This window comes from Cebus imitator, unplaced genomic scaffold (genome assembly GCF_001604975.1).
Source record: "Cebus imitator isolate Cc_AM_T3 unplaced genomic scaffold, Cebus_imitator-1.0 Scaffold25, whole genome shotgun sequence".
NCBI classification, from domain to species: domain Eukaryota; kingdom Metazoa; phylum Chordata; class Mammalia; order Primates; family Cebidae; genus Cebus; species Cebus imitator.
In genome coordinates, this window is record NW_016107340.1 from 9373909 (window position 1) to 9401589 (window position 27681).

General features: G+C 33.2%; 1 protein-coding gene across 15 annotated transcripts in view; it reads right to left on the minus strand.

The window, feature by feature from the left end:
* The window catches only part of SOX5 (SRY-box transcription factor 5), a 1018145-nt gene that overhangs the window by 72317 nt on the left and 918147 nt on the right, over window positions 1–27681 (minus strand). For all 15 annotated transcript variants that reach the window (XM_017522805.2, XM_017522797.2, XM_017522806.2 and 12 more), the window contains one exon: window positions 915–1061. In XM_017522805.2, coding sequence (XP_017378294.1) covers window positions 915–1061 — 147 coding nt within the window. The remainder of the gene's footprint in view (window positions 1–914; window positions 1062–27681) is intronic.

Genomic DNA, 27681 nt, shown 5'->3' on the forward strand with positions numbered 1-27681 from the left:
CAGGTAAACTACCTGTGTCAGCTTTCTATTCAACATTTTCTAATAGAATCAAAATATTTTGTGGTTATTTCCCTAAGTATTCTCAGGGAATGTTGCTTTATGATCACTCTCTTCTCACTTCTTGCATGGAAAGCTTAATATATTTATACAATATCATTTAAGCAAGATCTTAATATAAATATAAACTTAAAATCATGTTTTCTCTCCTTTTAGGCCAAGAAACATACATTATTTGACTTTTCCGTGATCCTTTTCCATGTGTTCTAATGTTTTCTTAGCTTCAAAAACAAAACTACTTCTAAATAGCCTTACTTCTGACACTACTATTATCTTCATTTCCTTACATGATAATTTCACTGGGAGGGTGTTTTATCTAAAATTATATCTATACTGTACCACATTATAACAGTCATGGATATATTTAAAACACTTTCTGTAGGTCCTAATTCTACTTATTTTTTAAGGTCTATTTCAGTTGTCCCTTCTCTGGCAAACTCCTGCTGGAATCTCTCACTGAAGATAATCTCTGCCACCCAATATAACTTCTAATGTACTTTATCTGTAACTTTTTATAAAATTTATTTTGTATCATAGAATATGGTTATCTGGCTATTTTTATAAATATCTACATAATCAGACTGTAAGCTCCTTGGGTACAAGATACCCATATGATAATCTTTTTTATCTCTCACATTGTCTACTATAGTTATCAATACATGCATATTGAATAAGGGAATAAATGATTAAATGTATGCAGATAAGTTTACATGCACACCTGTTGCCCTTACTTGATTCTTACTTCCTTTTACACCCAGAGTTTAACCAAGCTGCTGGCATATAATAGACATTTAATAAATACCATTGAATGAAAAATAAAACGAAGTGGCAAGACAATGGCTTCTTCAAAAGGGTACCTTGCTTTTGGGTGGTGGGCTGTTTGTGCTCTTGTCTGTGTGAATGCTGGTAGGAGATACAGCAGCACCAAGGTTGCCTTGGGGTATGCCTGGCAGCTTCCCTCCTGGAGATACCTGCATTGCAGCTAGCTGGGCAGCATATAACTGCTACAAAAGAAAAAAAGAGAGAGAGAGGGAGAAAGAACACTATGAATAATAAAATAAACGCACCTTTCAGAAAGTACATATATTCAGATGTGGTATTTTTCCTATGGGCAATTTGTTTAGTGCACTGGAATATTTAAAGCAAGAAACTGTCACCTCAGCTTTCATTACTTTTTAGGGGAGAAATGACAGATACCACATATAAGCGATCTCATCTTCAGTATGTCCAGGGACTCAAAGCAAATAACAGCCATCCATATTTACTTTATTCCAATGTCTATGGAAGGCAAGCATAACACATTATCTAGTTAAGAGCTTTTTATATTCTATTTTAAATTTACATAGTGTGTTAGAAAAGGATGCTTCATATACACAGTAATTTTCTTACTGTCTATATTCGTTCAAGCCCTGTATGCCTCTTTCTTTGATTTCTTGAAATGGGCACCGGAAACAATTTTTCTGAGGGTTAGGTGGATAGAAATACAGAAAAGACAATGAAAGGCAATGAAAAAAAAATACTCAAAAAACATCTGGTCAGTCTAACTATATTGATAAAAATTAACTGGATGATTGCCAAAAGTTCACTTTACTTCATTATATATAAATGCAGACAAATCTCAAATTATCTTGAGGTTTAAGGTTTAAAAGAAATCTGCCTAAAACATATTCTTCCACTAAGTCATTACTTAATAGTTCTTATTAAATAAGTGATAAAAATAGTCCAAGTAATTAATAAAAGAAAAATTTTACTTTGATAATGATAGCGATATATTATCCTAAAATAAGGAAGTTGCTTTCAACTCAAATATTATATCAAGTATTCAGATTATTATTCTTTTCATCTTCCTTTTGCACTTGGTTAAAATTTTAAGTAACTACATAAGGAAATAATTATTAAATAAATATTTAAATTATTAAATATTTAATTATGCATTTATTATTAAATATACAAATTTTACATGCACACACACATTACAGTTTCTTATTTCTCATTTGTCTTGAGATTCCACGGATAGTGTTTACAATGCGAGCTCGAATTTCTATAAAGAAGCAAGAAAAAACCCTCTCAAAACTTCTATAAAGAAGCAAGGAAAAAACCTCCAAATAGTTATGTGGATTATCTTAATTTTTTTTTCTGAAAGAGAAATTTCAAAAGACAAAATTGCTCATGGTAAGCCACAGATCCTGATAAGCAGTGTCTCTCTATAAATAAAATAATGAATACTGAAGACAGCACATATTTACATAAAAATACACATAAGTCTCCAGGTACTATAACCTAAATAAAAAGACATTAAAATTATTGACAAAAATTATGGCTTATTTTTATGCAAAGTAATATAAAATATATTCCAGAGAAAAACTGAAAAACCAGAAAAATAATTTTGTATTTTTAATAATTGTCTCACAAAGTTTTTATGTGTTGGAATAATTATATCTTTCCTATCCCTGCCAATTAGAAAAAATAAAAATTATTGCCTTCAATTACATAAACATTAAAAGAATAATTTACTTCAAAAATGAAGACTTGAGAGTTTATTATTTAAAGCAAAACTATCAGAATTGATCCATTTCCTCCACCTGTGTTAAAAATCTATGCGTTACGTCCTGCAATATAAAAATCACTTTTTTCTGTCATCATTCTAAACTATTTACAAAGTCTTTAAGAAAATAACCAGTTATCCTAGGATATCACTTTACGTATTAAAACTCTGTCCAGTAGAATGCATGTACTAATAATGAGTTTTTAAAATATATGTATTTTCACAAATTAACTAGAAAACTATATTACATTTTATGGATTTCATATTGTATTGTATATTGTATTCTTATCTTTAAAAATGACTTCACTGGATATTATTACTTGATGATAAAAATTCCTATTACTGATATACACTAAAAATGAGATTATTTTATAATTAATAATGACATGGAACATTATAATATCTGTGGGTAAAGGATATTTGAACAAAACAGTTATTCAAAATTTAATTTTGATTCTTTGAAATATTGACAAAATTATTAGTTATTTGTGTTATTTAGATATTTAAATAGCTTAACCAAGTATTCATTACAGGTGATTTAATATTTAAATATGAGGCACCATAGACAGTCATAATTTCAAAAGAAATATAAGAATACTATTAAAAATACAGTATAAAAACTCTAAAATACTTTATTGAATTAAAGGATTTAAAGGATGGAGATGACACATATTTGGAAACAAAAGTTATACATATTCTTTCCTCATTCAAATAAATGCACTTTTACCCTTTTAAATATGGAATTAAAGTGTATCTGAGTTAAAATGTCCTAAAAGAAATGCTTTTGAGTTGAAAGAGAAGAAACATTTGTAAAGGAGGTAGAGTTAAATACGCTAATATTTCTATAATAACAGTATCATATCATTTGCCTTGCTTGTATTTCTATAGAATACAGAGACTTAACGTACTTTATGATGAGATTTTCATGAGGCTGCTATTCAGTTTGAGAATGGTTAATATTAGGGTGCTTTTCTCTTCCCCGAATTGCCCATATTTCCTTTTTCATATTTGGCTTCTATGCAAAAGGACAAATTTTAAAATTACTCTTCCCCAACTGTGATCAGTTCTCTACTATTTCTACATTGCATTTTCTACCAAGCATATCAAATATTCCTGGTTTACCAAGGTATTGAAGCACATTTGTTGTCATATATATGTTTTCTTAAAAGTTTCATTGTAATACAAAAGCAAAATTGACAGTTGTCCTACAGAATTTAACATACTTTGAGTACGCACAGATAAGATCAATCAGGAATTTTAATACTGCTAGATTCTAACTTGGCCATTCACAAGTTAACACAAAAGTTCAGTAAACTTAAAGAAGCTGACAGTAATTCTTCTACCTGTCTATATGTATAAGAGTGGATAATTTTCTTAAAATGCTGCTGTGACTTATTTTAAATCAAACTTTCAAAAAATCATGCTCCTTTTTCTATCTATTAAAATATGTGTAGTGACTGATTTTAAAACAAAGAAGTCAAGAAATGATGAACAATTTCCTTCTTTTAACAAATGTTCTTGAAGCAAAATCAAGCCGAATAAAAGGTGTCTGCCCTAAGAGAAATCCATAGTCACAGAATCATTGGTTGATCTTGTAGAGTGGGAAGGGGCATGAAATTTAGTGAGTATTAGAAGGGCACCAGCACTTTAAAGGATGGAGTGACAGGCACTGAAGAACTATATAACCCACTTATGTTTGTATGCACGCACGTTATGTATGTATGTATGTCTTAAAGCTAAAATCTGGTTAACATCTTTCTTTAAACAATGACAGATAAAACCCAAAGTTGAACATAAGGTATATCATGATGAACGTACTTTTATGATATTGAAGTTGTTTAAAATATCAGAAACAAACAGATGACACTAAACAAATCAATGACATTAAACATAAAAGACTGAGCTGAGCCAGATTCGGTGGCTCACACCTGTAATCTCAGGACTTTGGGGGACAGAGGCAGGAGGGTTGCTTGAGCCCAGGAGTTTGAGGACAACCTGGGCCACACAGCAAACATAGTGAGACCTTGTCTCAACAAAACAAAACAAAACAAAATGGCAGAGCTGAAAGAGAACACAGAAAGAACTAATTTCATTAGTTTAACCAGACTCACAGTATTTTAGCCTTGCAGAATAACTTGACTCTTACCCTGAAATTAATGTCAGGGATTGGATGTGATCTTTAAAACTTCACTACTCATCAGAGCCTTCCAGTCTTTCTATTACTTAAAATCTTGCATTCTTATTCTCTTTTAGTACCCCATACCTATACCTCCTTTAGACAAGGAGTTTATAAGGAAACAATTACAAATGCTTAGGTTAGAATCTATTCTTTATTACTTCATGTATTCCTGGTACTCAAAGTTCATATATATTACATACGTATATATATAAGCAACTCTCATTTTTGTCGCAAATTGCTCTATCATCTAGATTTTTGTCTCTTCAACATTTTAAGCTCCTGTAAGGACCATGGTTTCCACTTCTAGTGGAAAAGTTAAGAAGCAAGGGCTTTGGACACAGGTAGAACTGAATTGTGATTGCAGCTCTTAAGCCATGTGAGCTTGGGCAACTTCTCTGAGTCACAATTCCTTAATCTGTAGATTCAGAGATAAATGAAACTGACCTTATAAAGGTACTGTGAGACAGGAATCACATGATGTGTACAAAACACTTAGGAAAGCGCAAGATAAAGAATGCCTGATCAATAAATAAGTTATAATTATTAATGGGTTAATTACACAAAGTAAGAAACTAGGCGATATATACGTGATGACTCTGGACTGTTATTGGTATAACAGAGGAGAAAGAAAGTGTGTGAACATAGTTGCTGCCTTAAGTCAAGATGGATAAACAGAAAACAATGAGACTGTAAGTGTACTGTAACTGTATGTCACTATCAAAGGTGTTAAGAGAGAAGAAATGCGTCAGTGCATTCAGGTATGTTTTCGTAGAAGAGATGGAGTTAAAGTGGACACAAAAAAAGAGATGGCATTCTAGGAAGGGAGTACAATTAAAAGAAAGGCATGAGAGCAAGAATGAGCTAGTTGCTGCAAAGAAAATATAGAGATTGGTGTAAAACAGTGAGAGGTTGAAAGGACAGCTAGCATAGCCATGTTAGAGGAAAACAACATTAGTTTTGTAGGCTACATGTACCTTATGCAGGCTTCTGAAACTTAAGCAAAAGAGTTTTAATTGAATACGTAGTAAGAGAAAGACACTGACAGTTTGAGAGCAACGATGTTTTTAGGTAGGATACCAGTAAGACATAAATGTCAGCTACGAGGTTATCAACATTTAACAGTGATAATTATGATCATAAGAAGTTGAGTTGCAATAAGAGTTGTGAAATGAAGATGGAAAAAATAATTTCAAGTTGATAACATACCAGGCACATAAAAATTGCCAATTAACTTGGGAAAAGAAAAGAGAAACAGAGGAACAGGATGATAATAAAATTTATATAAAGTCTTCATAAGTATGTAAGTATTCTCACCTATCATCTATTCTCATTTGTGTATAGTCATTATATTATGTTTTTAAGAAAGCCAAAACACATATACTAAATTTTCTTTTATTTCTTTCCTTCTTGACAAAGGAAGAATTAATTTACACCGGAAAGTTTTCCCTGAATGGCTAGATCCATTCAATCATGGACTGCCCACTGCCCCTCAAGTATAGCTCATTAAAACACTTTTAAAAAACTATCAGCAGTGTGATGTTCTCCACCACCAACAACATAAGCTTGAATCGTATCTAACTGACTCAAGTCTAAGCAGTAGTTTTTCTTATAACTTACTAATACGTGCACCAAAGCACCACTGGGCAGCTGGTTGGCAGTTCATTAACAGGCATGCTTTCTGCTAATCTATAATGGCCCAGTATGGGGCCAGAAAAGGTATGGTAGGATAACGGATATTTTAACTTGTACTAATTAATTGTTGCTATTTTGGGAAAATATAGTATAATTGTATTTAGATGACAAGGCTTTTATGTTGTGATTAGAATCAATAGTGTTAATCAATCATGCTTTCATACAAAGATAGCCATAAAATACCTTAAACAAGTACTTTTCAGTGCTAGGAGTAGAGAAATTCCATAAACAGCTTATTTAAATTCTAAGCTAGACTATTTCATTAATTCCTAGAGGTGGTAAATTCTTGCCACTTTCAGTAATAGCTTATTTTCCCCAAATTGCTAAAAACACAACTTCTCCCACTGACTACTAGCCCACTGTCTAACTGCCATCTGGAGTATTTTGATTCAGTGCATTAGGCACTGACAAAAATATCTATCAAGATTTGTTGCCCCAAACCATTTAATGATCAGTAAACTCCTTTAAGGCAGAGATTATGTCTCTGTTAATCAATGCTTTATCAGAAAATTTTAACAACAAGGAAAAGTAGAATTGAACAAATACAGAAATTGACTAGGTAAAATAATATTATTAATATGGCTCTCTTGTACATATTTAATATATTTCTTAATGATAGTGGCTATACATGAAACAAATTTTTTAAATCGGAAATAAATGTGTCATGCTTGCACAGTTTGAAGAATTAGAAAGGCTTATTAGCAATATAGAAAATTCACATTCATTCACTGATTTCATTTACTTAAGAGAAAAATATGAATTTAAATCATATCAGCATAAGAACAGAATAGATTGTAATACCCCCATTGTAGTCATAATTGTAACAGTAACTAAATGTCTATTTGCAAAATAAACACCCAAAATGGTGAAGATTATTTGAAAAATGTTAAAAGTATCTTTTCAAAAGACAACAGAACCAGGAGTTGAAGCATATGGATATTCTGAAATATTTTGGAAAAAACAGATGACAAATGCCTTCTTTCTGATAAATAAATATACATAATTAACTTGCTGAACCTTAAATGTTTGTTATTTAGAAAGTAAAAGATATTTAGAAGGAGTTAAGGTTGCTGGTAGGTATAAGCTATTTTGGGGGGATCCTTTTAGTTTGCTCAAAGTTTAATTTTCTATTTTTAAAAATTATTATTTGACCAATATCTCCTCAGTCCCCTTTACCCCCGACCCTGGTAATCACTATTTTACTGTCTACTTCCATGAGTTTGACTGTTTTAGATTCCACAGTTAAATGAGATCATATGATATTTATCTTTCTGTGCCTTGCTTACTTCACTTAATATAATGTCCTTCAGGTTTCACAAGTAACAGGATTTTACTTCTTTTCAAGGCTGAAAAGTATTCCATTGTGTGTGTGTGTGTGTGTGTGTGTGTGTGTGTGTGTGTGTGTATCTATCTATCTATATACAAACACATACATATATATCTCACATTTTCGTTATCCATTCTTCCACTGATGGACAATAAGGTTGATTCCATGCCTTGGTTATTGTAAATAACGCTGCAATCAACATTGGAGCACAGATATCTCTTCAACATGCTGATTTCATTTCCTTTGGATATATGCCCAGAAGCGGGATTGCTGAATGTTTTTTATTTTAACTGGGATCTTTCAACAGGTCTCCCTTTATATGCCCAGGCAATCTGGATAAAGGCACAGGAGGTGGAGATGATGCCATCAACAGTCACTTACCCAGGAGCCAGCAGCCTATGACAGTGTATGGTTGATCCAACTATTTTCCTTTACTTCAGACGTGGATTAGGAGATGCAGATATTTCTAGCTTATTGTGAAGACAGTGCAACATAAGTTAAGTCCACCATCCTCTCTAGCCATATCCTCCCCTTTTGATCCTCCCTACATTTCTTTTCCCCAAATCACCAACTTCATTAAACTTCATAGGAGAGCTGGGCACAAAAGGCATTAAAAAATTTTTTTTTTAAAAAGAACATTAACATTACAACTGAAGAATATGCCTTTCTTAAATACTGTATGATAAAACATACTGATTCCTAAAGATAATCTGTGAACTTTTTATACTGTCACTGTCTGAATGGAGAGCACGCATACCATATAATACTGTTTTGTGAAATTGTTTAAAATTATTTTCACAAGTATTATCCTTTTCTCCAGCTGTCATCTCATCTCAAAGACCAGTATATAAAACAGAGAAAGATATATGGCAACAATGAATATAAATAAATTTTTACATATTTTTAATATGTTTTATTGATACACATTAGATGTACATATTTTGAGGGTACTGTGATAATTTAAGATATTCATATAATCAAGTCAGGTAATTGAGATTTTTAAGTATTTAATAAAATGAGACCGATGAGATTGTTTAGTTTACCCCAAGAGTTTAAGTAACTATAAAGAAAAAGTTGTCATTGTTTATCATCCTCAGCGATAAAGTCCTCACTCAAAAATAAATAGCAGTCACTTCTAAAATTACACATAAACATATAGACTTACATCTTCTAAAAGAACATTACAGAGCTAAAATCTTGCTGATTAATAGCACCTTCCAGGTCAAATATACATACAAAAATGGAAGATTTCTTTTCAGTCTAGGGTTTGAAATGTGGCAAGAACAGTTAACATACATACAATGTGTTAAATATTTGGAACGGAGATTTTAAAATATATGTCATCTATTATGATTTAAAAAGTAGTTGAATATGAACTGTTAAATAAAATCTAAAAAGATATATACTAGATATATTTGATGGAAAAGTATTTATCTATCTCTTCTTTCTTTTCCTGTTTTTAAGAGGAGGAACAGGGAATATCATTTGTGAGGAAAAATTCAGAAAGCAATTTCAAGCCTCCATAAGTGTTATCTTTATAGCTTAATTTCAGCTTCTTAATGTAACTTAAATGTGGAGTTTAAAGAGAAACTAATGTACTGGAGAAAATCTTTCAAAACATAGCGGCATGTTTCAATGTGAATAAATTTACTTTGCACATTATTTTTCATAATGTTTTTTCACAGAAAATTATCATAGCAACTTGAGTTTAAACATGGACTTTCCCTAACATTGTCAGCATTTCTTTTGTATGTTCTTCAAGTGCATTGCATGAAAACCAGGATAGGCCTTAAATATACCGAATACCAGGACAAAAGTACAAATAGGAACTTACATGTCAAATGTATAAAAATTCATAATTTATAAGAGAAGTTAATGAATTGCCTAATTAAACATGTTTCATTCTCCCATCTTGACAAACCTATTTTCAAAATGACCTGGATGCAAATCAAAAGATATACCGCTTCACACCCATTAGGATGGCTACTATCAAACACACACACACACACACACACACACACACACTAACAAATGCTGGCAAGGATCTGGAGGAACTGAAAATTTGTATATTCTTGTGGGACTGTGCAATGCTGCTGCCACTGTTAAAAATAATATGGTGGTTCCTCAAAAAATTAATGATAGAACTATTATATAACCTGGCAATTTTACTTTTGGTAATATACCAAAAAGAATTGAAAGAAGGATCTCAAAAAGATACCTGTACACCCATGTTCACGGCAGACGTATTCACAATAGCCCACAGGTAGAAACACCTCAAATGTGCACTGATGGATGAATGGATAAACAAAATATGCCATATACATACAATGAGATATTTTCAACCTAGAAAGGAATTAAATTCTGGCACATGCTATAACATGGATAAACTTTAAAGGTATTATGCTATGCTAAGCAAATAAGCCACTCACAAAATAACACATATAGTATGATTCCACTTATTTGAATAACCTAGAAAAATTAAATTCGTAGAGACAGAAAGCAGGATGGTGGTTGTCAGGGGCTCAGGGGAGGGAGGAATAGGAAGTTAGTGTTTAACGACTATGGAACTTCAGTTTGGAAATCTGGAGGACAGCTGTGAATTTAAAATTCTTGGTCTCCTTGCAGCTCCATGTTAAAGCCTGGTGTCATAAGGACAGCAGGTTTAGGCCTGCACCTGTGTCCCTGCTCTTCCCACCCCTAGCTCCATTCAAGAGACAAGGAGTGGCTTCTGTCCTAAATAGGCTCATTGTCTTGACTTCGACTGACTGGTAAAGAGCTTCTGAAGTGGGGGCCAGGATCTGATATGGCTGCAGTCCTGCTACATATGTCTTCAAGGAAGTGCAGGATGAAGTTAGAATGCAAGAATATTCCAGGCAGAAGGAACATAACATAAAAAGCCATAAAGTTAACCTTCAAATCAACAAATGAAATATGTTCATTAGCATTTAAGACTTTTCTGTACAGAACAGAAGACTTTCTTCTTCCCTTTTAAAATAAAAGTAACAGGTTCCTCTACTTTTCCTTGGCCAGATGTGAGGTAAAGTTTTCTACAGTCCCCACTACTGGCAATGCTGGCAGAGACTGCAGAAAGAGAGATCTGGTTTCCTTCACTTAGCATAACATTTTTGAATTCGCTCCACGGTGTAACATGTATCAGTAGTTTGCAATTGTATTGTTGAAAAGCATTTCTTTACATGGATGTGTAATATTTGTTTATTCATTTATCTAGTTGGACAGTTGGATGATTTTTTTTCCAATTTTCCAATGAATAATCCTGCTATGAACATTCCTGTACAAGTCTTTGTGTGTTTTCATTTCTTCTGCTTGCCCCAGTATTGGATTTGTTGAGTAATATGGTAAATATGTGTTTACTTTTTAAGGAAATTGCCAAACTTTTCCAACGTGGCCAAACCACCTTTCATGAGTGTTCTAGTTTCTCTATATTTTCATTAATACTTGGTATTGTTTGTCTTTTTAACTATTTTTGCAGGTCTGAAGTGGTATCTCATTGTAGTTTTAATTTGCATTTTTCTAATGATGTGAAGCATCTTTTCATGTGCTTATTAGACATTCCTGTATTTTTTGGTGAAATACGCATTCAGATCTTTTTTTTTTTTCTTAAATAAGCTGTCTTATTGAGTTGTAAGAATTACTCACATATTTGAATTTTCTTTAATTTTAATTTTTTTATTTTAGGTCCAAGGGTACATTTGCGGGTTTGTTATATAGGTAAACTTGTGTCGGGGGATTGTTGTACAGATTATTTTGTCACCCAGATATTACGCCTAGTACCGAATTGTTATTTTTTCTACTCTTCTCCCTCTTCCCACCCTCCACCTTCAAGTAGTCCCCAGTCTCTGTTGTTCTCTTCATGTCCAAAAGTTCTTATCATTTAGCTCTCACTTATAGGTGAGAATGTGCAGTATTTGGTTTTCTGTTCCTGTGCTACTTTGCTAAGAACAATGGCCTCCAGTTCCATTTATCTTCCTGTGAAAGACATGATCTTGTTCTTTTATGCCTGTATAGTATTCCATGGTGCATATGTACCACCTTTATCCAATTTATATTTCTTCAGGTATATACCCAATAATGGGATTGTATTTATACCATGTATTGTATTTTAAAAATTGATCTGTCTTATTATTGAGTTGTAAGAGTTCTTTATATATTTGAATTTGACTTTAAAGGGTAAAACTTATCAGAGAGACTGTTCAAGAGTCCAGCTTAATAGTACTATATAGCTATTATCAAAATATGCATAATAATAAACAATAGTGAAAAAGGGTAATACAAATAGTTTCCTCTCAAATTAATTTTTTATATACTTACACAAAAAGTAATGTTTTATTCTTTAATTTTCAAAACTCCTGATAGAGGAGAAGTACAATGAGGGTTCTAAAGGGAAATGTGTTCTTTGTATCCGTCGAGGAATACTGGGCATGCCAAGGTAGGACTCTGAACACTGATGACTTTCATTCACCACTAAGGTGACTCCTGGAAAAAATGAAGCGTAGATAGGGCTGACAGCCAGCTCTCAGGATTGAGACTCCTGGTCAAACCTGAGGGGAAAAGGACAGGCATAGGGAACAAAAGGGAAGAGTTCTCGGCTAACCTGCTAGTGGTTAAACCTCAGATGTGGATGGTGGCTGGGAGTGTGAAACATTTCTCCTGTTGCTTCCCCAGTTCTATCACAGATCATGGGGGAAAAGTCATTGGGGAAAGGTGCCTAAAGGAAGGTGAGAAGGGTTGTTACTTAATTTCCAGTCTAGAGTCCCAATTAGGGAAGAATTCATCCTGAAGGGAGTAAGGAAGGGTATGCTAAGAACTAGAGTCACTGGGAGGAGCAACTTCACATACACACAATGTGAGATATTTAGAATCTTTTGTACTTGGACAGAACTTCTAATGAAACTTGATGGCAAGAAAAAAGGTATTGCAGTGAAAGAATGAACAAACTTAGACTTACTACAGATTTGTCCATATGAAGGAGCTCTAATAGCCATTATGTAAATGGAGCATAATTTAAAAAGCAAACAAATTGTAGTTGTTGGGAATATAAGGGTCTGAATATCAGGTAAAAGCCCTCAAAAGTCTGGACAGTTAGTTCGTATCACCAGAGGTTAATGACTGGGTGATGAGATTCAAGCCTGTAATCCCAGCACTTTGAGAGGCCAAGGTGGGAGGATCACTTGAGGGCCAGAGTTTGAGACAAGCCTAGGCAACATAGCGAAACCCCATCTCAACAAAAATTTAAAAATAAAATAAAATTAGCTGGGTATAATGACATGTGCAGTCCTAGTTACTTAGGAGGCTGAGACAGGAGGATTGCCTGAGCCCAGGATTTCAAGGCTGCAGTGAGCTGTGATTGCAGCACTGCACTACAGTTCTGGGCAATGGAACGAGACTCTGTCACACACACACACACGCGCGTGCACACACACACACGCGCACACACACATGCACACACACACACAAGATGGTAGGAGGATAAACCACGAGGAGAAAAATGTTACCAACTTCAGAACTGTAATGTTCTGCCTTCAGATGAAACAGGTGAGCCACTGGGAAGCATGCTAGGTGAAACAGGGGGCTTGCTGGTATGGGCTCCAAGGCATAAATTATTATTATGGCCCACACCTCCTTGAAAATATCACTCTTGCCGGATATAACTTGGAAAAGTCTAGATATGAAAGTAAATAATTACACCTGACTACAGTTTGGTTTTTTACTATTAAAAAGCTATAGTGAATACATGTACAGAAGCTATAATATAATTCACTTGAAGCTGCTATCACCAAATATTAATAATATATAGACAATCTTGATTTTTCTATTCCAAATTCAGTCTTACTCAGTGTGATGCTTGGATGGAATATGGAGCTATCAATGAAGAATGGAGTGTTAGGAGGGTGTGAAGACAGCATCCTGCTAAAAATTAAAGATACATTTGAACTTACTTAAATCTTAAGACCTTTTTCACAGGTGTGATGCTCTCATACTGTTTCTGTCACATTGCAGATACTAAAGTCTATAAATAAGAAATACTTCAAATGCACTGGGTTTTAAAGGCTTTCTTCATTTTATTACACACCAATAAATCTTAAATAGCTACAAAAAAAATTTTTGACTTTCATAATTGAAGCAGTTCCTTAAAGAACCAGATATATTTTGCAAGAGTCATGTAAGAACACCCTAACTGATAGTTTATCTCTTTTTCCCTCACTCCCTCCCTGTATTTCTACTCCATAAGCCATCTTCATGTACTGCACAGTAATCCATTACAATATGTTCCAACATCTGCCTCCCCATATGATGTATGACCTATTCGATTGACCCTTTTTATGCCGCTCCAGACTTGCTGTTCATTACTGTGGGAGGATGAACACTCTGCATCTATTCCTGAGGTCACTAACCAGTAAATACATCTCCATTTGGCAAGGTAAGAAGGACACTGGCTGGAAGGCTCTTCAAATCTCTTTATGTATCATTGATTATGCTTATATCTTTAATTAGTTTAATTTAGGGAAAAATATTGCTGAAGTTCCCTTAAAAGCAACAGTAAGAAGAGAATGCTTGTTCACCAGAAGAAAATTTCTGTTGTTACCAAATTTCATCATTTAATTTGGGGATTATCAGACATATAGGATTATCAGAAAGAGTTTTAAAGTAAACACTTGTCTTTGGCTACATTCATAATTGTGAAATCACTGTTCAATGTATCCCAATAGATTGAGGGGTAGTAATCAAATCTTTTTTTTTGAGATGGAGTTTCACTCTTGTTGCCCAGGCTAGAGTACAATGGCATGATCTCCGCTCACTGCAATCTCTGCTTCCCAGGCTCAAGCGATTCTCCTGCCTCTGCCTCTCTAGTAGCTGGAATTACAGGTTTCTGCCACCCCACCCAGCTAATTTTCAAACCATTTTTAAATAGCATTCTAGCTCAAAATAAAGAGAATTTGAGTCATTTCATATTAAATCAGGCTGTATATTATTTTGTATAAAAACATACCTCTAGAGTACATTCTTGCTGGATGCTTGCACACACTTGAAATATATAGGGGGAGGAAGTACAAGAACCATGATTTTCTCCATGCCTATAATATGTTAATCATTTTGCTAGAAGCTTGCATACTATTTCAGGAATCACCGTAACAACTTTGTGAGTTTAATGAGAAAAACAAAGGCTCACAGTGGTTCAGTAACTTCCCAAAGGTTAAACAACTGGTAGTATCAGAAGTCTAAGTAGCACTGAAATTCTTCTGTGATGTAATGGTACTATGGGAAAATGCTTTCCAAATAAAACATTAGGTCATTAAATTAATCTCTTTTGCAGTGGGATAGAGGTGGAATCCCCCACCTGCTGGCTAGTGAAAAAAGGAATTTCCCCTGAACTCTGAGTCAAAAATAATAGTTTCCAAGGACAAGGGTTAAAGGCTTCAAGAGTGAAAGACTTCTTCAATCAGTAGTAACAGAACTCTAGTGTCTCTGAAGAAAGCACAAAGTCACTTAAGTTTGCTATTATTGTTGTTTTGTTTTGCTGTTATTACTAACAAACAAACACATATGAGAGGTTTTAAAAAAGGACTTCTTCCTATGGATTTCCCTCTTACTTTTTTCTTCCTCCTTCATTCATAAACCTTTAAGAAAGTATCAAATATAAACATTAGTTTTGGCTCTTTGAGTATACAAAGTATGCTAAATAAAACTACATTTCAGGGGAAATCTGAACAGAGAATTATAACAGCAGCAATCATAATCATAATAGCTGAAGTTTATAGAATATTTACTGTGAGACATGTCCACATCATATCTCTTGAAACCTTCTCAAAAACCTTAGGAAATAGGTATTATTTCTATTTTATGGAACAGGACATTGAGACCAAGAGAGAGTAAAAGTCATCTGTCCAAAGTCACATCGGTAAGAGACAAAGCTGAAATTGGAATGCAAATCTTTTTGTCTATTTATAGATCTCCTAACTCTTAGCCTACATTTTAGGAATTTCTGGTTATTTTAATATAGTAGTAGGGTTTGTGTGCTCTGAAACCAAGAGACAAACCTGGGAAGGGTATTTCAGAAAGAACTTTTGACTGAGGCTGGGCTTTTCTGGTAAGAGCGATAGTACTGGGGATGCAGAACAAGAGAGAAATGTGAAGTGTCCAACAGGAAACTTTTTTCTGGCGTCTTTCATCGTTTTACTTCCTTTTGGCTACTGCCAGTAAAAAGTGCTTCAGTTTGGTTTTCTTCTCAAATCTGACACTTATTTTAAACCTTTCAATAATTTTAGGAAACAGGGTAATGAAATACAGAGAAAGCTGTTATACTTCTTATCTTTTATGATTCATGCTTTTATTCATTGAAAAAAATTATAAAGTACCAGTTTCATTCTAGGTCTTTAGCTCCACAGAGATTACACAGAACAAGAAAGTCATCAATGAAATAATTACACGAAATGAAGGTAAAATTGCACATGTGCAAAATACTACAAAATAGAAGTATATGGTGCTCTAAGAGCATGCAAGAGAGAGCTACACTACAGGCAGGCAAATCAGAAAAGACTTTCCTGTAACTATGAATACTTGGAGATCAGATGGATAAACTGATATAATTACAAACATGCAGTAGGAAAAAACACTGGCAGGAAAACTATGTGCTAGGAGGAAACATAACAAGTTTGTAGTATCAGAAGGAAGCCAGTGAGACTCAGTGCAGTGGGAAAGATGTCTAAAAAGGTAGATGGGAATATACAGTAATTTAATAGGAGGAATGACAGAATCAGATTTGTATTTCTACAAGATTAGAGATAATATGGAGAATAGATTGGGAGGGTTTGCTTCACCTATAACCTATTTTAACTGAAGTAATATCTACCTAATCACATTTTTACAGATTTAAAATTGATTTAAAATCAAATACAGGTTAAATCTGTATATATAACTTTCAACATTCTGAGTCTCATCTTTAAGTATTTGCTCTCTTTTATAATTTACATGAAGAATTAATCATATAAAACTCTATGCTTTGATTAAATTCATGGTGGCCAACCTCAGTTTTTCTAGACCATTTGAAAAAGAATAAAAAAGATATAGCAAAAATGAGTCCTTTTCATTACCACAAACACATACAACTCATAAATCAATTAAAATAACAATAACACACTCCAATAGCAACTTGCATTTACAATTCGTTCTTTCTTCCATTAGCTTTTTTGATCACAATAGGTTTCCATTTCAATTGCACAGGACCTATTTCTCATGTACCATCAAAGTAGTACAGATTCATTCATTTAATAAGTATTTATTGGGCACATATTACATGCCAAGCACTACTCTAAATACTTAGAAAATATCAGTAAATAACTATCTGCTTTAATGAAAGGATTTTAAAATTTTTTCCCAAGAGGACTTGCAAGAATTTAATCTTTCATTATTCATCCCATAGTTGTTTAATATTTCTCTATTTGACACTACATATTAGTTAGGATTATTATAACTGAGAACTTACATATCCACAATTCTTAACATTTAGAAGTAAATGTTATTTTTGAGAGAACTAAAGTCATTCTTTAAAGTGTATGTTTGAGGGATACATACTACAACATGTATGAACCTTGAAAATATTATGCTAAATGACATAAACCAGACACAAAAGGAAAATAGTGTATCATTGCATTTATATGAGGTACTTAGGATATGCAAATTCATAGAGACAGAAAGTAGAGTAGAGCTTATCGGGGATGGGGGAAGAAGAAATGAGGAATAGGAAATAATTGTTTAATGGGTACAGAGTTTCTGTTTTGCATGAGGAAAATGTGCAGGACACAGACAGTGGTGATGGCTATATAACATCGTATATAATGCCACCAGAACTGTACACTTAAAAGTGGTTAAAATGTAGATTTTATGTTATACATATTTTACCACAATAAAAAAGTACATGATGAAGAGGGCATTAGAAAAAAAAATATCACTCTTTTCCAGGACTACATTAAGCTTTATTTCTCTAAAACAATTTCCTCCTATTTTATTCCCATGTGTTGGTATATTAACTTAAGAGAACAGGTGCAAAGAGGGGAAGGAATATTGTGATTTTAAAGTAAAAGAAGTTTGGAAATATTATATACTTTAAAAAATAGTTAATATACTCCCAGCTTTGGAAACAAATATAAATAGAAGAGGAAAGAGTATCAGATCCTAAATTAACCAAATCCAGTAATGCCTTCTAAGTTAAAGAATGCTCCAAAACAAGAACTTTGAGATCAACGCACACTTCATTGATTTTGCAAAAAGCACGACATTTGCTAGTCCCACCATAAAAGTAGTTCTCTCTTCACTTTCCCCTTCTACTCCAAAGCTAGCTTCTTTTTCATATTCAGATGACTGTTTATAAGCTCAATCCTGTTTCAACTGTCACTCTTTACATCAAGAAAAGATAGATGGGACACACCAACCCCAACCTAAATGACCTTTGGATATGACAAGAGTTTTAGGTCAGTCTTGCTAAATGGAGGCCTTGGTGTATCAAGACATGCCTTGGGGTGAAATTTAGAGTGAATTTATTATCTCCCAATGCCCTTTGGACTGCTTCCCACCATCAAACACCATGGCAGCACTTGGAACAGGAAGAAATACATTAACTGGAATCTGATCGTTTTAAAAGGTTACAGCTGCCCAAATATAATTTAATTTCATACTTGCCCTTTGAGGGTTTGGTGTATATTTTCATTTTATGACTGCAAATGATAAAGCTCTTAAGATTCTAGGCAATAAAAAGAGAAAAAAAAGTATTTTAAGGGTTAGAAGTCTATTCAGTTCATACTCAATGAGTGAAGTGACAAATTAGCTTTTTAAAAAAAATCTAATATATATATATTTTTTATTTGGATCATCCCTTATTCCTTTTCTGATCCTACACTTCAACACTTGGATGATATCAGTATGTGAATGCCAACTTCAGATCTCAGCGAATTTGAAAATAAAAATGGGTGTTTTTTTTTAAAGGAAGAAAAATCCATCCGATTTAAAGTGAAAATATTTCAGTACAAGAAACACATATTTTCCAGTAGCATTTTCTCTCCCATAATTGGGAAAATTTACCCATTAAAATATATCAACACTACACCAACTTACCATCGATCCTGTATATCACACTTACATAAACTTTACTATTCTATATCATCATTAATTTAATTGGTAAATATTATTACTATTATTTTATTGACAGAAAATAAGAGATATGGGATTGTTAATGCCACAGAATAAATCAGAAAATCAGAAACAAAATTCATATAAACTAATCCATACATAGTCTATTATTTTAGCCATTAAAGAAAACAAACTTTTGCCACTCCTTTTTTAACTCAATACCTTTTCAGAAGATGTAAAAATTCTTTAAAGATCAATCCAATAGAGTTTGAGGTAATGCAGACTTTGAATTCAAGAGTAGTAATGAGGAAAGCAATATAGTGAAACTTTTAACCTATACAGGTCAAATGCAACAAAGTTGTGTTTGTGTGTGTGGAGACTTGCACATATATGCATATGCATTTATCATTCTTTTATTCAGTCAGCAAAAACATTTTTTGAAAGGTACTGAGTTAGATCCTGTGACGTTTATGCTTTTAAAACTATTTTAATTATAAAAGAGTACCCCTAAATATGAACAGTAGAGACAGAAATATAAAGCATTTAAGTATTATTATAAGACAAATATATTAGATAATTATAAATACTGATTTTTATTAGCAAATTTTAATTTGATGTGTTACTGTGTTGAGTGTTTTGCACGTTGTTTAGCCTGCATAACAATACCATGAGGCAGGAAATATTATTATTCTCATTTCTAGATTATAAGATATAGCCTAGCAGGTAAGGAAACTTCCCTAAGTCCCAAATATAGTGGTTACTAAGACTAAAATGCTCTAAATTGTAATTAGAAACAGTGTTTATTCATTTACTCGTTCATTTATCCCACTTTCATTCAAGAAATATAAACAGACTACCTAAAGTGAGAAATATTGCAAAGCAAATATTATCCAGGAATCAATTCCCAGAAGTTTTATCAAAAAGAATCTTATTCACATTTTTACAAAGAAGCTATAAAATTGGCCAATAAACATATAAAAATATACGTAACATCACTAATAATTAATGAAACGCAAACCAAAATCACAATTAGATACCACCTCACAATTATTAGGATAACAATTATAAAAAAAGAAACAGAGCTGCCACATGATCCAGTAATTCCACTTTTGGGTATACACCAAAAATGGATTGAAAGCAGAATCTGGAAGAGGTATGTGTACATCCAATGTTCACAGCAGCATTTGTCATAATAGCCCAAAGGTAGAAATAACTCCAATGCCCATAGATGGATGAATCAATAAACAAACTGTGGTATATAGATACAATGGGATATTATTCAGTCTTAAAAAGGTATGGAATTCTTTTTTTTTTTTTTTTTTTTTTTTTTTTTGAGACGCAGTTTCACTCATGTTACCCAGGCTGGAGTGCAATGGCGTGATCTCGGCTCACCGCAACCTCCGCCTCCTGGCTTCAGGCAATTCTCCTGCCTCAGCCTCCTGAGTAGCTGGGATTACAGGCACGCACCACCATGCCCAGCTAATTTTTTGTATTTTTAGTAGAGACGGGGTTTCACCATGTTGACCAGGATGGTCTCGATCTCTTGACCTCGTGATCCACCCGCCTCGGCCTCCCAAAGTGCTGGGATTACAGGCTTGAGCCACCGGGTCTGGCGTTTTTGGAATTCTAACATATAGTACAACATAGATGAACACTGAAGATATTATGCTAAATGAATAAAATCAGATATGGAAGGCCAAATACTGTATGATTAAGTAATGTGAGGTACCTAGAATAGTTAAATTCATACAGAGCGAAGGTAGAATACTAGTTACTAGAGCTGAGGAGGTGGCAGAATGAGCAGTTGTTGAAAAAACTACAAAAGGGTATAAGTTTCAGTTTGGGATGATGAAAATGTTCTGGAGACGGGGAGTGATGGTTGCACAACAGTGTAAATGTAAGTAATGCCATTGAACTGTGTACTTAAAAATGATTAATATGGTAAACTTTATGTTAAACAAAATTTGACCATGATAAAAAGAAACCTATAGAGGATTCACAAAATTAGTAAAGTTTTAGGTCACAATTAAAATTTTTAAGAATAAAATTAAAACCAGAAATTTACCCTAGCAAAATAAGGTGGGGGGTAAATATACCGAGAAAACCAAGTGCATACTTTCTAGAGCAAATGCTGGACTGAAAGACACTAGACAGAGTTGAAAGCAGTATTAAAATGGAGGGACTGAAAGAACACGTATTGCAGTGTAAGACACCTGGTTCCTCCCCACTCTCAAACTCCACTGTCTTATCAGCCAGTCTTAGACTTTCTCAGGAGGAGATTGGAGAATTGCTTTCTGAGGTTGTCTAGGAAATCAAGAGAATTTTGGGGGTTGATGGATCTGTCCCATATCCTGATTACAGAGGTGGTGAAAACTCAGAATTGTACATCTAAAATATAGCCAATTTTACTGTATGTTAATTTTAGAAATTAAAAAAAAAAAGAGAGATACAAATGCAACAAAATAAAAAGGATCTCACTCAACAATTTTGGCTTTTAATTTTTAAACATTTTGGCCTTTCTTCCCAAGAAAGAGTTAGAAAGTGGGACTTTGCTACCTTTGTAGATTATAAAGGTTTTCTAAAACAATAGATAATTTAGATTGATCCCTATATATGTGTAGTATGTCATATGGGTATAAAGATTGAATAACAAATGTTTTAAGTGTGCAAGAGAGCAGATAGTCAGGGTTCACCATCCACCATTAAAGATAATAAGAAAATAATGTACTGATAGTAGACTATTCAATAAGCAAAGTGAAAAGTAATTCTTTCCATTTCAGCTGATGCTAAGAAACCAATTGTGCAGTACTGAGTACAAAAATAATGAGCTGTGCTTCCACCTCTATGTTTTTCCTTGCCAAGGGAACTCACACTTCCTTCCCAATCTCTGAAACACAGTTTGAAAACATCTCATTCTAATGGGAGAGTGGGTGAAAGTGGGGGCTGTTATTGGTGTTATGGTCTAAATGGAATCCTTTCTCTTTAAAGTTATTTGGCTTTAAATAACTTTAAATAACAAAGAGATGAAATATGGATGAAAACATTTTAAAGCTTGTATCTTCTAATATCTATGATGTTATCAATTATTTAGACAAAGCAGTCCGAGATATCTTTTTCTTTGATATCCACCATCCTTGCCACTTGAAATTCTCAATTCCAACTCTTGACTCATGTGCTCATATATCGATTACCAATAGAATTGTTTAGCCTACAAGCGAATATTTCTTTTTTTGAGACAGAATCTCGCCCTGTCACCCAGGCTGGAGTGTCGTGGTGCAATCTCAAGTCACTGCAACCTCCACCTACCGGGTTCAAGTGATTCACCTGCCTCAGCCTCCTGAGTAGCTGGGACTATAGGCATATGCCACCATGCCCGCCTAATTTTTGCATTTTTAGTAGAGACAGGGTTTCACCATGCTGGTTAGGCTGGTCTCAAACTATTGACCTCGTGATTCGCCCACCTTGGCCACCCAAAGTGCTGGGATTACAGGTGTGAGCCACTGCACCAGGCCTCAAGCAAATATTTCTAAAGAAGACAGTCCCTCCATTGTTTCAACAACTGTGGGAGAATGAAAAGGTAGCCAGAACTTGCAAAAAAAGAGGAGAAAATTATTGAAGAAAATAGTTGAGGGGAAGAAAGAGGTAAAGAAGAATTAACAGAGGGAGATGCTTAAACATAGAGGAAAAAATGAAGAAAAAGACGAAAAAAGACAGAAAAGAGAGAAAGAGACAGAGAAATAGAGAGAGTCAAGAAATAGAAGCAATGACCTTTAGCAGTAGGATATAAATACTCCCACAAGCATAGCGTTCCAATAATGGAACACCAGGCATAAGTGGGTTAATTCACTGCTGTAGAGCAGTGAATTTGTAGAGCAATATGGGAGGTTAGAATGGATCATCATAGGTAGGCCAACTACTTTGGTTGTCTTTATAGTGCCCTAACTATTCATTCTTGCTTTTAACTCTCTTTATTACAACAAATACTACAAATTTCCAGTAACACAATGGCTTGCCCTTCAAAGAGGAATGTTTACTCCTTTCACAAATAACTGTTAATGCTATTAAAGCAAAGCTCTATTACCTCTTATGGAATGGAGAAAAAGAGAGAAACAGATCATTTGTATTTTTAGTAAGAACGGAAACATACATATTTGTAATCTGCCATACAGAAGAAAGTATTTTTATACTTAAGGGATATTTTGTTTTCACAAAGACTTTCTGCTTGAGTGAAATATGAGGACTTGCCTCCCAAAGGTGTTCAACCCAAACTTAAATTAAGATGAATTTCTCTATTTGCCTTAAACCTTTATACTGCAGAATATAATTTCTGCATCCAAGAAAGTTACTTGCTAACTTGAAATATGGATAGGCTCTTTGCCAGTTTTATACCCTTAAATCTAGGAGATAATGATGAATATAACAGTTAATGAGGCTGAATTCTTATGCTGTGCTGAGTATTTTGTGTGTGCCTTGTCATTTAATCCTCACAATACTTTTATCATGTAGAAATAACAGTATCTCATTTTACAGGTGAAGACAGAGACTAAGAGATATTCAATATTTTGATCAAAGATACATGCAAATAAGGCCCGTGTTATCCTAGAGCTCAAGCTCATAACCCATTACCTTATACCTACCATTTAAACATTATTATTATAAGTTTTAACATTTGTAAATGTTTAAATAAATTAGTGGAATGTGTTTTAACGGAAAAAAAAACACACCCCAAGTCATCAAAGTCATGTAACTGATTACTCTCTCTCAATATACCAGTATACTACTAACTGGTTACAACATAAATATTGAATGTATGAAAACTCAGTATTTTATGGTTTTATATTACATTTAATGCTAGGCTTGCATCTCAGGTAACATAAAAATATCCAAATTAAAAATTTCTCTGGAAGACAACCAAAAGCAGAATGAATCAAACCAAAACAAGGATAAAAATAAAGAACATGTAAGGGCCTTTAATTTTTTTTATTGTTTGGTTAAGTGTCTTTGCTTATCTCCTTTCCGTTAATCAAATATTTTAATTGTAGTATTCCTAATAATTTAAAATTTCTTTTAAACCAAAGAATGAAATTCGGGGGGGTGGGGCAGGGAACTAGCCATATGAAAAATACTTAGAGCACATATTTAAAATAGTAGGAGTTATATGCTACAGTACAGTGAAATTTCAGATGGCAAAGTCTCTGTTATCTTAAACAACTATTACAGATGAAAGGACAATATTTTCTATAGTTCTGCTTCATTCCATAAAGGAAGTAATTGTAACTTTCACTAACACTATTACTTTTAAAATTATATGTTGAAGAAGTTGTAGTCATGGAGAAAGCAAGACATAATATTGTTGTAGTTTTCATGTTAGAGGCCTTAATTACGCTACCCCAAAGCTCACTGTAGCAAATAATTTGCAAGCATACTTTGAGTTTTTTCCTCCATTTCTTCCTGTTCACTTTCTTCATTCAAGGAGTAGTTGGATAAGAAAAAGGAGTATGGTATTAAGAGAAAGGTCAAAGTTAAGAAAAATGGAATAACCAGCATTCATCCCTCCCTTTCCTCTTGTTTTCATACCCTAAATTTGGCAGGAAAATACTGAAACTGCCACAGGAAACAGCAAATCTGAAATGTGCAGCTTTTTTTTTTTTTTCTGTAGGAATCAAATAGGGCTCTATTTTCAAGTCTTGTGAAGGCACTTGCCAACCAAACCTAGCTCAAAATTGTAATGTGGTTTTTCTTCTTGGTGTTTCTCTCAGAAGAGTTCATTCATGACTGTAAAATCTTATCTGCATGATTATATAATCATTTTTGAATACTATCTTTCTTCTAAGAAGCAAATAAAATGTCATCAAGACTTGTGATATAAACAATCTCACTTTGAACCTTCTATGTACAAATAGATATGAAACAGCATGCTTCTCTGTTATTTTGTTTTCTAAATTCCTTGATCTTTCAATAGCTTTCCACAAAAGGATTAATTCACAGAACACAATCACTGAACTCAGCAAAATGAAAGCAATTCAGAAGGTTGCCATTGTTATCAATATGCAAATCCTAACCATTGTTTTATTCATTCTTTCTTAATTTAATGGCCTAAGTGCAAAATTAACAATTTCTCTTCCTTTTAAGCAAAGCAACTTAAAAATAACATATACAAATATATGCATTTAATTTTCAGTTCCTAGGATTCTGGGCACGCTTTTGTTAATATCTGCTTTAGCCAGGTCACTATTTAGAGTCTAAATTGCCTCATCTATAAAATTAAGGAGGTGAAGTAGAAGAATGGTTTTCAAGTTTTGTTTAGCAGCAGAAATCTTTAACTCAATTTTAACCAGCAGAACTTAATATATAAAACGAGTCAATGGTACTATTTGGAGGATGCTTGAAGATACTTGGACTCCAGTGAATAGTTTGAAACAACATATTCAGCCATCTCTGAGGTCTTTTTCATTTCAAATATACTTGTTAGAATGATAGATTGTTTGCCTTTCTTCAAACTCTGTTCCACTCTCATATTTCATTCATACTCTTAAATTTCAACCTCCTCTATAATCCACCAAGGATTCTTGACTGATTCATCTTTAGATTCCTTATAATGCTTAGCTTACAAAGAATAAATATTTGCTGAATAAATAAAGTTTCCAGGATACTATGGGTCTATAAAAATAATTCACTTTCACATTCAAGTTTGAAATAAAACTGTTTTGTCAAAAAAAGTTTTCTCAATTCAAGAAATAATTTTGCTATAGACAACATATAGGTAGAATAAGTGACATGTATCCTAGTTTGCTAGGACATGTATCTACTATCTAGGAAATAAACATCTAATGGCTTTATAAGAAAATATTTTTATATTATTTATAAAAATTGCATATTACATTAAAAGCACCTATGTAACAATTATTTATTTTAAACTTTATAAGAAATTTATTTAGAATACTTAGAGGCAGCACATAGAAACAATTCATTTGCATTACCTCCATGGAAAAATGGGAATTGACTGGAGATATTATTCTCATTTTACAGATATAAATATTGAAACAAGGAATGAACAATAGTAAAATTGGAAAACTACCCTTCACGTAACTACCCAGATTGTCTTCTGGATAAGTTAAACTCATTGCCTCCCATAGATTCTTGCGATGGGCCTTTATTTTATACCACAGCGGGGAATAAAATTATTTCTTCAAAAATAAGACATTTTGTCTCAGTTTTATTAACATACTTTAGATGCTTCTCTGAAACATATGGAAAGTCTGCCATGCCCTAATTTTTAAGACTTCCTTTAAGCAATAAAAAAATAGTTTTAAAATCTATTAATAATAATTATTAATCAGTCAATACTACTAAATATTAATTCTAATGTAGTACATGGTATTTGAGAAATGAAAATACATTTATTGTTCCAAGACTTTGGATGCATTATCTCATTTAATCTTCAACAATAAGAGATCATTTATACCCACATTTTACAGACAAGAAAATTGAGCATGGAGAGGTTAGGTAACTTGCCCAGAGTCACAGAGCTAGTAAGTAACAGTACAATCATTCACAGAAGAGAGGGCTGCAAGAACCACACTCATAACCATTATGTTATACTGCCTCTCAGTAAATAATGTGCTTCTTAAAATATTAATCTAAATAGCTTAATAAAATAAAATTGCTTTCATCTTTTTATCTCTCCTCTAATTATCCCCTAAGACATTAAATTTTTATGTGTATATATGTATATATAATTAAGCAAATTTTTCTGTATAGAATTAAGACTCCATCCTATGTTACAAGTTGTATGCAATGCAATTTATATGTCCCAGTAGCATGCTTTGACTTCACCATACAAATAATGGATAAAAATCCATGGATAATATTCAATAGTTTTCTAGTATCAACAACAACAACAACAACAACAACAACAAGCCTCAGCATTTGTTCCTCTTAAGGAGCATCTCTCTTAATTTGGGTTATGAGTCCTATTAAATTGATAACTTTTATTTAGGTAAAATTTTACTCCCAAGATTGAATTTGTCTTCATAAAACATTCCTTAAATAAATTAAAGAATACTAGTAACACAAACAAAACCAACAATTAGCCTAAAGAACAAATTTCTAAGATAGACATAACCTGTGACCTTGAAAAATATTAGTTGCCCTCTCTTCTTATCCATAGCCAAGTCTATAGAAAACTGAATATTTCTGTTTTTCTTGATAATTAAAAAAAAACTGTATACTTTAAATATTTCAATAAACTGATATTGTTCACAGAATTACATCTACTGCTGGTGTTGGGCCAGTAATTCGTTTATGTATATTAATTAGCCCAGAAACATTTTAGAGTCACCTAAAACATGTTTTGATTAAGATAACACAGGATACTATCAAGGAATGGGCATGGACTTGTGACCAGAAAACCTGGCACTGACTAAAGTTATATAGCTTTAGTATAGGTAATAACAAAATTGCAAATATAATTTTAAAATTTACCATTTACTTTTTGGTCATTACAATAAAAATGAACACTTTGGAAAAACACACGTGTACTGACGTTTCTGTTAGCATATAATGAGACATCATGAAGTTGCTGAAAGCAAGAAAACACAGAAATATTATGAAAAAGACACTGTGTGTACTGACTCCATTGTTTAAATGTCAAACACCTCCTGGGAACTCTATCGGTGGTAATAACTGTGGAAGCAGTTCCTAATAGTTTCTTCCTTAAAGGGGATTCTTGAAAAACTG